Source organism: Colobus angolensis, unplaced genomic scaffold (assembly GCF_000951035.1).
Source record: "Colobus angolensis palliatus isolate OR3802 unplaced genomic scaffold, Cang.pa_1.0 Scaffold51, whole genome shotgun sequence".
Lineage (NCBI taxonomy): Eukaryota > Metazoa > Chordata > Mammalia > Primates > Cercopithecidae > Colobus > Colobus angolensis.
The window spans coordinates 1,590,077-1,602,152 of record NW_012118599.1 but is presented as its reverse complement, the minus strand read 5'-3'; the positions used below and the strand labels follow the sequence as shown (position 1 = coordinate 1,602,152).

The 12,076-nt window shown below is 35.9% G+C and overlaps 1 protein-coding gene across 4 annotated transcripts in view; it reads right to left on the bottom strand.

The window, feature by feature from the left end:
• Positions 1-868: 868 nt before the first annotated feature.
• HMGCLL1 (3-hydroxymethyl-3-methylglutaryl-CoA lyase-like 1) overlaps positions 869-12,076 on the bottom strand; it is a 146,935-nt gene continuing 135,727 nt past the window's right edge. For all 4 annotated transcript variants that reach the window (XM_011960191.1, XM_011960192.1, XM_011960193.1 and 1 more), the window contains 2 exons: positions 5,910-6,035; positions 869-2,261 (listed from right to left, as the gene is read on the bottom strand). In XM_011960191.1, the coding sequence (XP_011815581.1) occupies positions 2,160-2,261; positions 5,910-6,035 (228 nt within the window). In that variant the 3' untranslated portion in view covers positions 869-2,159. The remainder of the gene's footprint in view (positions 2,262-5,909; positions 6,036-12,076) is intronic.

Here is a 12,076-nt window from a genome sequence, read left to right as displayed (position 1 = left end):
CAAGAGGAGGTATCAAATAGGCAAGTGCTTCTCAAAGTTAATTTGCATATGAGTCATATGAGGATCTTGTTTAAAATGCAAACTGTGATGCAATGGATATGGAGTGAAGTCCCAGATTCTGTTTCTCAAAAGGTCCCAGGGGATGATCCTGCTGGTCTTGGACCACATGTTGAGTTGTAAGGGTGGAGGCAACTGTACATTTGTGTCTGCAGTCAAACATAAAGAAGAGAAGGAAGAGGCCAAAAAATAAATAAGGTGGAGAAAAGAAAACCAGAAAAGAAACTTTCTTTAAACTGTCAGAGATTTAGGTGGTTTGTGTGGAGAAAGGATACCAAATACCTACAGCAAGCTTTCTCATACTAAATGTGATTCAGTAGCATCAAGGTATTCATGGAAGTGACACAGTACACTGACATGGAAGATATGTAACTGTGCTCTAGACTGTACTTAGAGTTTCTGACTACTTGCTCTGCCTTTCAAAGTCCATGGTTTCCATTTCAAAACAGCAATGCTTTCCCCTTAGTTGTTACTATAAGCAGTTTGTAACAAGAGATGCTTTTCCAAATATCTCAAATTAAGAACTGCATAGCTTTGTAAGAGATAGGAAGTCAGTCTTCTCAGAATATGGTGTACATATCCAGCTGTACACGCTAATTGGAGGTGTACCATTACTGCCAGTGTGCAGGGTCATGTGCTTCATGAAGAGAGATGCACAGGAAGATGTAACTGAAAAAGATTCATAACCAGCTTTGATTTTTGTCTGCTCCCTGCATTTCCCCCAACCCCCAAACATTAACCCCAAAACGGAGAATTGCTCTTAGTATTCCTGCTCCAGAACCATGCAACATAGTTATAATAAGTACTTCTCTTACTTTCTTGAATTTATTTTTATTTCAGTGGTTTAATGAATATTTCCTAGAAAGTTCACAACACTCATTTTTATGTTTCAATTTATATTCAAATTTACTCAAAGATAATATCACCTGATATTATTAGAGAAGTCTATATAAATACTAGAACTGACATTTCAGATCCATGTGTAATAATACTACCCCCATAAAATTTGCATAGGTTACAGAAATGTTTATCTTGAATAGTCCTACTGCTCCTCATCTCTGTCTTTGATATATTACATCTTGCAATTTCTGGTAATCAGTTCTAGGACAATAGACAACATTTCAGCCACTTCAACTTTTAAAATAACCACTAAAAAATACACCAAAAAATCATGTGATGTAATCAAAGCACCATGAATCAAAGGAAAATAGGTATTTCATTAACCAAAAATTATCTTAATATTCTTAGGATCACAACGATATTTCCTTGGGCAATTTGAAAGTGATCTGAAAATTATAAAGGTAGATGATGATATATGTATCAACCTATTCTTATCATTGCAATTTAGACATCAGGACAAAAATAATAGCCTACAGTTTCTCAATAGCTGAGTAACTCCATGCTGGGTTTTACTATAACTGATGATAGGTAAAGTATGGTAAACTGGATGCATGTAACAAACATGGGAGGTCGTAATATGTTTCCAGGATATGGCATCTTGCCATTGGCCACAGCCTCTTGGAATCAGATAAAGTCACTGAAATAGTTAACAGATGTTAGCCATACTCGAAATATAAAAGTTCTATTGCTATAATTATGTAGGGTCAGATGGAGATTTGGCTTTTGGTCCATAACTTAACTGACTTGGCAAATGAATAGTTGAGATCCAGAGGCATAATGCATAATATTGAGGCCACACACTCTGCATACTATGCAGGAGCTCATAAACTACTGACAGTATGTACACTGTGTTAAGCCTGCCTGATTAAGTATTAACACAGTATTTGATACTTGGGGAAATATGAACTCAATTTTCCCATCTAAATTAAAAAGTTATTTCTACAAGAGCAAAAGAGACTTTTTTCAAAGTTCAAAATATGACAAGTTTTATTATTTATCCTCAGCTTGCAATTTACCTGATGACTGATATTGCTTTTTGTTGACTTAATCTATCCAGTTATAATCTTTTTGAAAAGGATCTCTTTTTTCCCCACTCTTGTCTGTTACTTCACATATCAGAGCAAAGTTGACACTAATGATTTTCAGATGAGTATTGTAGCTGAAATTGATCTTCTCAACTGTAGGTCATAAATCCATTCAAGTCAAGCACGGAAGGAGGCTTGTGCTACTTTAGAGTTTGTGGTTTTATTCACAGCTTTGCAAATGAAGTCACCAGCTTCCATCACTTTGTATAGATTCACACCCTGGTGAGGAAAAGGAATATCAGGAAGGCAGAGGGATTAGAGAGAAAAAAGATAAAACATAGCCTTTTAAATTTTATTAGTAGTTACTTAACCATTTAAAATTACTAAACAAAGTGGTGGTGGTCATTATCAATTTGGGGGCAACATTTGTTTTCATGAATAATGTTAACATTTTAGATTTTTCTGCTTTATTACAGCATATCTTGAATCTGACCCTTGTATAGTAATATAGGTAGACACACTTGAAAAACATCATAATTCAGGCTGGTATCTAGAGTCTAGGAAGGGCAGTAATGGAACTACAAAAACAGTCTACAAAGCATCAGTGAAGGACAATCAAAATGATAATGTTTTGGAGCAGTTTATAGATAAGAACTGACTTAGAAAAAATACTTTCCTCTTTATGAAGAAACAAACTTGAAAAAGCCATAAGGATTATGGAAAAGGTGAATGCATATATATACATATATATTTTTTAAACCAAGTTCAGAAACACTATTACTAGCATGATATTGAAGGAGGTAGTTGCAAGTGAAAGAAAATGAAGTAGTATTTAGTACACATCTGGAACTTATTTGCCTGAGAGGTTGTACTGTCTGAAAGTACAAATAGGATCAACAAAGGCTTAGGTAAATCCATGGATGACAGATATGCAGTTGGGTATAAAGGCCAAGTTCAGGGCATGCCTTTGGCTTTGGTGTAATGAAAGCGTCACTATCAATGTCTCCACCCGGCACTTTTGTTGTTACAGGAGGAGGCAAAGCATTAGGTGGATTAAGCACAAACTTGTCCTTACATGGCATTTCATAAGCTTCTATGTTCTCCCTCAATATGGACTAGAAACAATGTGGGATTAAAGTTGAAAATACTCAGTTTTCCTTGCTATTATAAAGTACTTTTTAATATCTATGAAAACTTGTGACTTTCATAAAATAGACAAGTATAAAAACTCATAGGGGCTTTTCATAACAATATCATTTTAGAAATTGGAGACATTTCAATATAGCCAATTACTTATCTCTTTAAGAATTAAAACTATTTTATAAAATGATACTTGTAAATTTCATTTTTTTATTATAAAGTTGTTTTCAGGATACTAACATTTGCTTTGGTTTGAGAAATTTCGTTTTGTCGTGGTAATGGCTTTACGTGGGTATCTGTTTAACATCCTTAATCCAATGATACTTAAATTCTGTAAATAATTAACTTCAGATGGCTTTCACTTATAAATTATATCCAGCAAATGTTGATAGAAAGATTTTAGTCATTAATGTCTTTCTTCTCTTTTCAGTAATTCCATTTGTAACATACAGTAGAATTTGCTGATACCACACCAAAGAAGAATTTTGTTTTGACTTTACCATTTTATTTAATCAGTAGATATCATTATGAAAACAACACTGCATGTATTCTTAAATCATTTATCAGGTGCTTAATATGTCTCACGTACTATGATAGATTCTGGAGTTTCAAGAACCTCACGTAGAATGTGGTTTCTGCCTTTAAGGTCAAGCAAGCAATGTAGACTCACAACAGAAAATTCTGTACCATAGTTAAAGCCACAAATAGAGATATGCCCAGGTTATTATGGAGGCAGAGGTGTGAGGCCACCAACCCACCAAGGAAAAAAAAAAGCAGAAAGGAATGTGTCAGGGAAAAGTGCCAAGAAGGGTGAAGCCTGATTCGAGGTTTATACAAAATGTATAGAAGAGGATGGAGGATGTATGGGTCACTGTATGTAGGCAGAGAGAAGAGCAGTTCAAGATATCTTAAATATCCATGGTGCATATGGATAAAGGTAAAATATACCACTAACCCTGGAAAAGGTAATAATGTGTGGTAGAGCACAGGCTTGCTTTCAGGAAATTAGAATCCACTGATCAGTGCTCAAGCAGAAGTAGAGCCTATTCATACTTATATGTTAGGTGTAATCCTTTGATGGTAGCATGGAGGATAGATTTAAAAGCAAGTCTAGAGCCAGCAACCAGTATAGAGGATGAACACCCAGAAAAGAGATGTGCAGACCTGCATCAATGTAGTCATAGCAGAGGTAGTAAGGAAGGGACAAACAACCAAAATATTTTAAGGTCAAATTAGCAGCTTTGGTAACTGATTGGACATGGAATACATAGTGAGATTAAATTCTATAGAGAATCTTGGTTTGTTGCCTTGGGTGACTAGTTGAATTGTGGCAGCTACTCACTGTAGCAATTCTTGGATGGTAAAACTTTTAGGAATAGATTTGACTTATTTGCATTTGGACTCTGGAGTTATGGAACATAACTGGCATATATGAAGCATCAGCTATCAGCTATGGAGTTCAATTCAGTCATCTAAATTTCTAAGAAAGGAGCTATTTATGCTCATTTTATGTCATTAGCTTCTGATATAAATGATTAAGATATGATATAAATGAAATAACATTTCTAACCAGAGAAAATAGGCAATAGCTTTCGGTGTTTATGGGTAACAGCTGTTGGTGTTTAGCGCCAAGTGAAATCAGTCTTTCAATAAATATTTATGGAGCATCTTTATGCCACAGGCACCAAGTATAAAGTATGAATAAGCTGTCATAATTGCTCTGTGGTTGCATGGGAAGCTAGACACATAAACAAGATAATTATATAACCTTGTGGTGAGTTCAGAGGGAATGCAGAGGAAAACATGAAAACACTAAGGAATGGGATCTAACAGTTTGACTTGGGGCATAGACAGGGAGATGCTAGACGGCTTATTTTTAGGATGGTGGTGTCTTACTTTCCAGGCCAAATGGAATACAAGGCATAAGGCCATTTCATGTGGTAGTGAAAACCTGAGCAAGGGGTAGAAGTGAGGAATAAAATGGTATAGAAGTGTAGACCAGAAGCAAGTTCAATGCAGCAGGAGCATCAATGTAAGTAGAGTGAGGAAAAAGGAGGAATAGGAGCAGCAGAGAGTAAAAAAAATTGTTTTACAATACAGGTGATTATTTTACATCGCAGAAAGAAATTCTAAATGATGAATCATCTGTGATTTTTATTTTTTTCCTAAATAAATCTGTTCTATAGACTAACAGGTTGTGTTAACAATCACAGGGCAAAACAAGGTGCTGAATTTGTTGGATGTGGTTACATAGCACGTGACTTTTCAGGTACAACTTGCAAAGAGACTATTCTTGCCATCCAGTGTCTCACATGCTAAGTATTACGAAGCTCCCTTCTTTCACTGATCATTTAAAAAGTGCCCTGGGAGTTCTTCCAGAAGCTGTAGTTGTCACTGTGAGACAATCAAGATCTCAGTTTTCTCCAAGAAAAACATTCATGCAAAAAACAAAACTGCAAAACTCAACAATCGTTAACAGCAAAGACACAGGCTCCAACTCACAAAGTGTATAAAATCAAATCAGATAATACACGAAAAAGTACTTTAGAGGCCATGAAGCGCTATAAAAATGTGACTTGGTCGCATTATTGGTGATTGAGCTATAGCAATGAGTTACTTTATAAAGTCCCCAAAAGAATTTTTATTGCATTTTCTCACTGTGCATTTTAGCAAATAGCAAAAGTGTAGTAAAACTTTGACTTCAAAATTGCTTCCCACATCTGAGAAGCATTGCAATTTGGAGATGCAAGGAATGCATGAATATTAAAATATGTTAAAGTAACTTACTGTATTGAGCCCCAGGCCGTTAAGCATATATATCAAATCCTCAGTGGCTACATTCCCAGAAGCACCTTTTGCATAAGGGCAGCCGCCTAATCCGGATACTGCAGAGTCCACCACATTGATTCCCATCTGGAAAGCAAAGCAAACCACCTAAAGCTTGTGTGTTTATGGCATGTAAATTGTTGCATTTCTATTTAACCTGTGGTAAAGGGCAAATAAGCAAAATCTGAACTGGTTATTCAAACATATTCACTTACCCACTGGCCTCTAGAACAGTCCCTGGGGTACTTACTTCTTTTATAGCTAATTTTGTCTCTGAAGCTAACAGAAACTCTGCTAAGGCTCTCTGGATCTAGAATAATCTTTGATCAAAAGTAAAATGGTGTTGTTCGTTGGTAGCAGCTCAACTGTAGGTGGTGAAGCTTAGAGTAAGGTTAATTTACTCCAGACTTTCACATATTATCCAGTTCTCTAGCTTTATTCTGAAAGCATTTTATAAGCAACATGAAATATTTTCAACATTCTAATTCAACGTCAAAATGCCTTAGATGACTGGTATGTGTAGGGCAGGGGAGGGAGAAGTCACTGGGTTTGAAGTAGGATTTTGTGGGCTCACTTTACCCGTTCAACTCACTCAGTCTTTATTGAGACATTCATTGTTTTGAACACACAGCTCCACTGCTTTGGGAGAAGGAAGAAATATTTAAGAGACAAAACACTTGCCACCAGCAGTAACACCAGCTTACATTTTTTGGTTCCTCAATAAGTGCTGGATGCTGTTATTAACAAGTTATGTGTATTAATTCACAGTTCTCCCCAAAACCCATGAAGTAGATACTTTTGTATCATCCATCCCCAGTTCACAGAAAGAAAACTCAGGTACAGAGGGAATAAACAATTTACCCAAGGTCACCATCTGATAGGTGAAGTCTTCTATCTCCAGGGAATCTACACTCTGCCTTGATTTATATAGCCTCTGGAAACATGAGAGTTGGTACATGATTATGTGCTTGGGGATATCAGAGGTGGAAGAGTTCTCTGTGTGCTGGAGAAGTTATGGAAGACATGAGCACAACAGGGTCTGAGAAGGGCCCCGGAGTTCAAATCTCAATATGAGAAGAACAGAGGCAGACATGCCATTCCTCTGTGAAAGGTAACAATTCAGTAATCAGAAGTTACAGTAAAGCCTAATCTGATTCTTCACTCTTGGGCATTAAAGAAAAAGTAACACGACCACATCTAAAATGAGTAGCACCTGGAAGCAGAGCTCTTGGTCAACCAACTAGATCATGGTTCTCAATCACAGGTTGCTGCTACATCCCCCGAGTTTTTGATTCAGAAGGTCTGGGCTGCGACTTGAGAATTTGAGATTTTGACAAGATTCTGATGGCTGCTGCTCATGTGGGAATCCTTCCCTGCCTTCCTGCCTTCCTTCCTTCCTGCCTTCCTTCCCTTCTTTACTTTTTTTTGATAAACTTTTAATTTTAAAATAGTTTTTGATTTTCACAAAATTTGTGAAGATAAAACAGAATTCCTGTATATTGCACACTCAGTTTTCTCTATGGTTAACATCTGTTACAGAAAACATTATTCAGTGATACTTATTAAAGCACAGCAAGGATGATTTTATTTAGGAACACTGCAATAGGTACAGGGACCACATGCAATGCAGGAGAGAGAGACTGTGCTCAAATCCAAATACAGCATGGGCAAATGAGAATTTATAGTGGGGGGGTGGGGTGGGGGTCAGTGGATTAAAAATTACTAGGAGAAAACATCAGGAGTGAAAGCAATTCTGGCTAAACTGACCTACCACGATTTTTGCTGAAGAAAGGTCAGGGTGATCAGACATGACCTTCAGGTTGGTGGAGGAGGACAGACCTAATCAGATCGGGTGTTTGGATATTGAGTATAGGGGTTCTTGTTAAGCTGATGTAGAAGGAATTGGTAAAACTGGATTTTCCAAGGAAGTGCAGAGGTGGGCTTAGAAGTTTTAGAAACCTGACTAAAGTTTGGCTTCTTTGTCAGATCGTATATTATTATGGTATATTTGTCATAACTAAAGAACACATATTGACATGTTTTTATTAAAATCGATGCAATATTCAGATTTCTTTAGACTTTTAAAATGACATTTATAAAGGCATTTTTAAACATCTGTTCCAGGAGCTTAACAGTATACCACATTAATAGCAAGGTATCCTTAGCCTCCTATGGGCTGTGACAGTTTCTCCAAACTATTTTGAGTAGGATAAGTCATGTTTTTGTTTTGCTTTGTTTTGTTTGAGATGGAGTCTTGATCTGTTAGCCAGGCTGGAGTGCAGTGGTGCTATCTTGGCCCACTGCAACCTCTGCCTCATGGGTTCAAGCAATTCTCTTGCCTAAGCCTCTGGAGTAGCTGGGATTACAGGTGTGTGCCACCACACCCTGCTAATTTTTGCATTTTTAATAGAGACAGGGTTTCACTGTGTGGGCCAGGCTCGCCTCAAACTCCCGACCTTATGTGATCTGCCCTCCTCAGCCTCCCAAAGTGCTAGTCATGTATTTTTTACAATGTCCTTCAGCATGGGTTTGTCTAAGTTTTTCTCCTGTTAAGACTGGAGTTATAGAGTTTTGAACCACAGAGGTAAAGTGCCATCCTCAAAGCATTATATCAAGGATACACAATATCAATATGAATTATGATGGCTGATATTAACTTTTATTGTCTGGCTGAGGTGGTGTCTGCCAGGTATCTGCACTATAGTCTCCCCCCAGTCTTTCCATATTGTATGTTTTGGGAAAATGTCATTATGCGTAGCTCACGCTTAAAGAGTGGGGAGTATCTACACCAAAATTTGAATTCTTCTGTATGGAAAATTTGTTCATTCTCATATTTACTTATTCTAACATGTATTTATATTAGGGAGGACTCATAGCTAATTATAGGTAATTATTTTGCACGTTGGATTTTAACATAATAACAATTTATGTCTTTTGTTGCTCAAACTGTTCAACATTTGGCCATTGGGAGCTCTCTCCGTTGGCTCCTGTGTTCTTTAGGCATGCCAAAGGGACTGTGGGTTTTCAACCACTTTCCTAGAGTTTCCTTTGCAAGACTGAAAAGGATACTTACAAAGTCTCACAAAGGAAGAACTACAGTCCTTTAAAAGTCCTAGAATTCTTTGGGGCCTAAGGAAAGTTTACAAAGGATAGACTGTTTTCTCTACCTCCATTTCTTCTTCTTACACTCTCCAACATGGGAAGTTGTCCATTGCTTTCTTTCCATTGCCACAACATTTCTCACATAATGATCTGACAAGCTGTCATATTCAGCAGTAAAATACTGGTACCTTTAGGACAATTTTCATTTACTATGAATCAAAGCAGTAAGAATGGGAATTATACTTTAGAAGTGAAATTTGTGGCATTGTCCACAAATAATATTTGCTTGGAAAAGGCAAATATTAAGATGTTGTCCCATCTCTGGGAGTCTGCCATGATATAAACAGGCAGGGGCATTTCTTTACTTATAGGTTAAACCTGATCTATTCAGTGCACCTGAATGTATCAGCTTAGGAGCCAGAACTTTCCATTATTCTCAATCCTGTCAACCCACTGGAATCACCTGGAGCCCTTTTCAAACAACTAATGTTCCAACATCTCCCTAAATTAATTAAATCAGAATCTCTGTCCTAGAATTTCCTCTTAGCCAGTGATTTCCAAACCCCTAAAGTAGAGTTTCTTATCTATCTCACCCTTTATCAGTCCAGGGTATGGGTCTGCTTTAACTTTAGAGAAGCTTTGTACCCTGGGGCAGCAAACAGTTAACCAGGACTGGTCAGCATTTCAAGAAAAGCAGGTTTTGAAAAAATACCCAAAAAAGTATAAAGTAGCAAAAGTCAGAGGAATCAGCATGATAGGTGAGAAATGGCTTCAGCCCGAAATGTGGATGATTCACTTTTGGGATCTGGAATCCACATATCATGTTCCTTTTCTCACTACTGAGGATCAAGACCCTGCAACTACAGGAGTCCCAGAAGGGAAACTTGTTACCTTGTCAAAAGAACAGTTTTTAGTCTTAATTGGCCTTTTGGGAAAGAGTGGGGAAACAACAGTCATTCTTCTATTTTGTAACTAAAGGCCAATGTAACCTATTGCTTGGGCAAAAGTGAAAGATTTATTTACAATAGAGAAACCAGTATTACCACAGAGGAACAATAAATGACCAATGTCACACTAGAGCAAATATAAATAACCAGTGAAGCCAAAAAAAAAAAGTTCAACCTCACATTAAATCAAAGATTGTGAGTGAAAACTATAACACCGTATTTTACACTTTCAGACTGACAACAATTAAAGAATGCTGGCATTGAAACAGTATAGCATAGAGCTCGAATATATAGAACAGTCTACAACTTCAACAACATGGACTAATTTCACAAACACAAGGTTGCTTGAAAAAAGTCAGGCTCAAAAGAAGACATACAATATGATTTCATTTAGATAAATTCCTAAAATAGGCCACACTAATCAAATCAGTGAGAAATTAATAATTATCCTTTAAAGTGTAAATAAAAATGGACACAAGGAGAGCTTCAAGGGCGCTGGTAATAAATTTCTTGAACTGAGTCGATTACATTGATAGTATCAGTTTGTGAAAATTCATTGAGCTTATAATTTGTACACATTTCCATGTATACATTATAGTTCAGTAAATATCAGTGTCAAAGGGAGTGTTGCTGGAACTGAAGGTAAAAAAACTAGTAGGAATATACAGTTAATTGGAATTCTTTGGGTGAGCAATTATTTAGTAATAAATCTTCACTTGTCAATATTCTTTGTCCCAGCAGTTCCTTATCAAAGAGTCCTTTCTACAAATATTTAACAAATCCTAAGAAAATAACTAAACAAAAATAAATGCATGTGGGTGACGTATATTGTATATTTGTTTTGTATAGGATATACAACACACACACATATCTATATAAAGACTCATCACAGTATGTTTTTTAAGAATGAAAATTTGAGAACCATCCAAATGTCTCACAATGAAGAATAACTTTATGGGGTAGCTATAAAACAAAATGATGCCATTAAACTGTATGATTAAGGGAAAAACAGGTTAGAAGATGTTGTAACAGTACATAGAGTGATGATACACTTTTCTAAAAACAAAAAGGATTTGAGAGATATATAAAGTGCTAACGGTAACGATCATGGGTGCTGTTATTACAGATAATTTATTTGACTTTAATTCCATCTCTGTTTTCCAATGCATCCACAATGAATGTTAATTACCTACCTAAGTAGAAGAAGTAAAAAAATTTTGGAAATTTTAGCCTGTAGTAAAATGACAGTAGATAAGTGAAAATGAATGTAAATAAATCCAAGATTCTGAATTTATTCATATTTTGCAATAATGGATCTTTCTAGGATCTAAGACTACAAGACTAATCTGCAAACATACTCTGGTGAAGGCAGACAGAATCTGAGTAAAAGAGGACTTGTAAAATGGTCTTTCTGACTTTTCTAGTATCAGTTTAGCTCTAGACACAGATTCTCTTTCAGTAAGCTCTAGTCACAAATTAATTGACTCAATTCTAAAAGCAGTATGTGGATTTAAAGTTTAAGCAATTTTAAAGAGTTTATTCAAGGATATATGACCTGTAAAGGAGAATATTAAGGCGTCAGTTCCCTTTAAAGTCTTTTCTAAAAAAAATCACAGTACTTTAAAAATAGTTTAATGCAATTTCCCCTAAATTCTCTATTTTATTGTGTGTAATTTTCTTCTCAAATAAAACTTTTCTCTATGATACTATTATCCTTATACTAAATTATATGCTCGTATTTCTAAACAAGATACTTTGGAAATTTCTAGTCATAGTCTTCTAAGAAAATTTGATTTCACCATGTATGTTTTCTTCATATCTACTTCCTTATTTCATCAGAAATAATTTTAATAAGATGTAAACAAGCTCTGAAAAACTAGGAAGAAAACCCTTATTTCTTTTCATTATTCTTTATTACAAAGAGTGGGAAGACATTTTTACTTAACCATTAAAATCATATCATTTTGTGTTTGAAAATAGTAGGCCACTTAGCTAATTTTCCTATATGAGAGACTTTCAGTATTAAAGGATTATTCTTTGAAAGATGTTCCATTTCTCTACTTTTCAAGCATGATCACT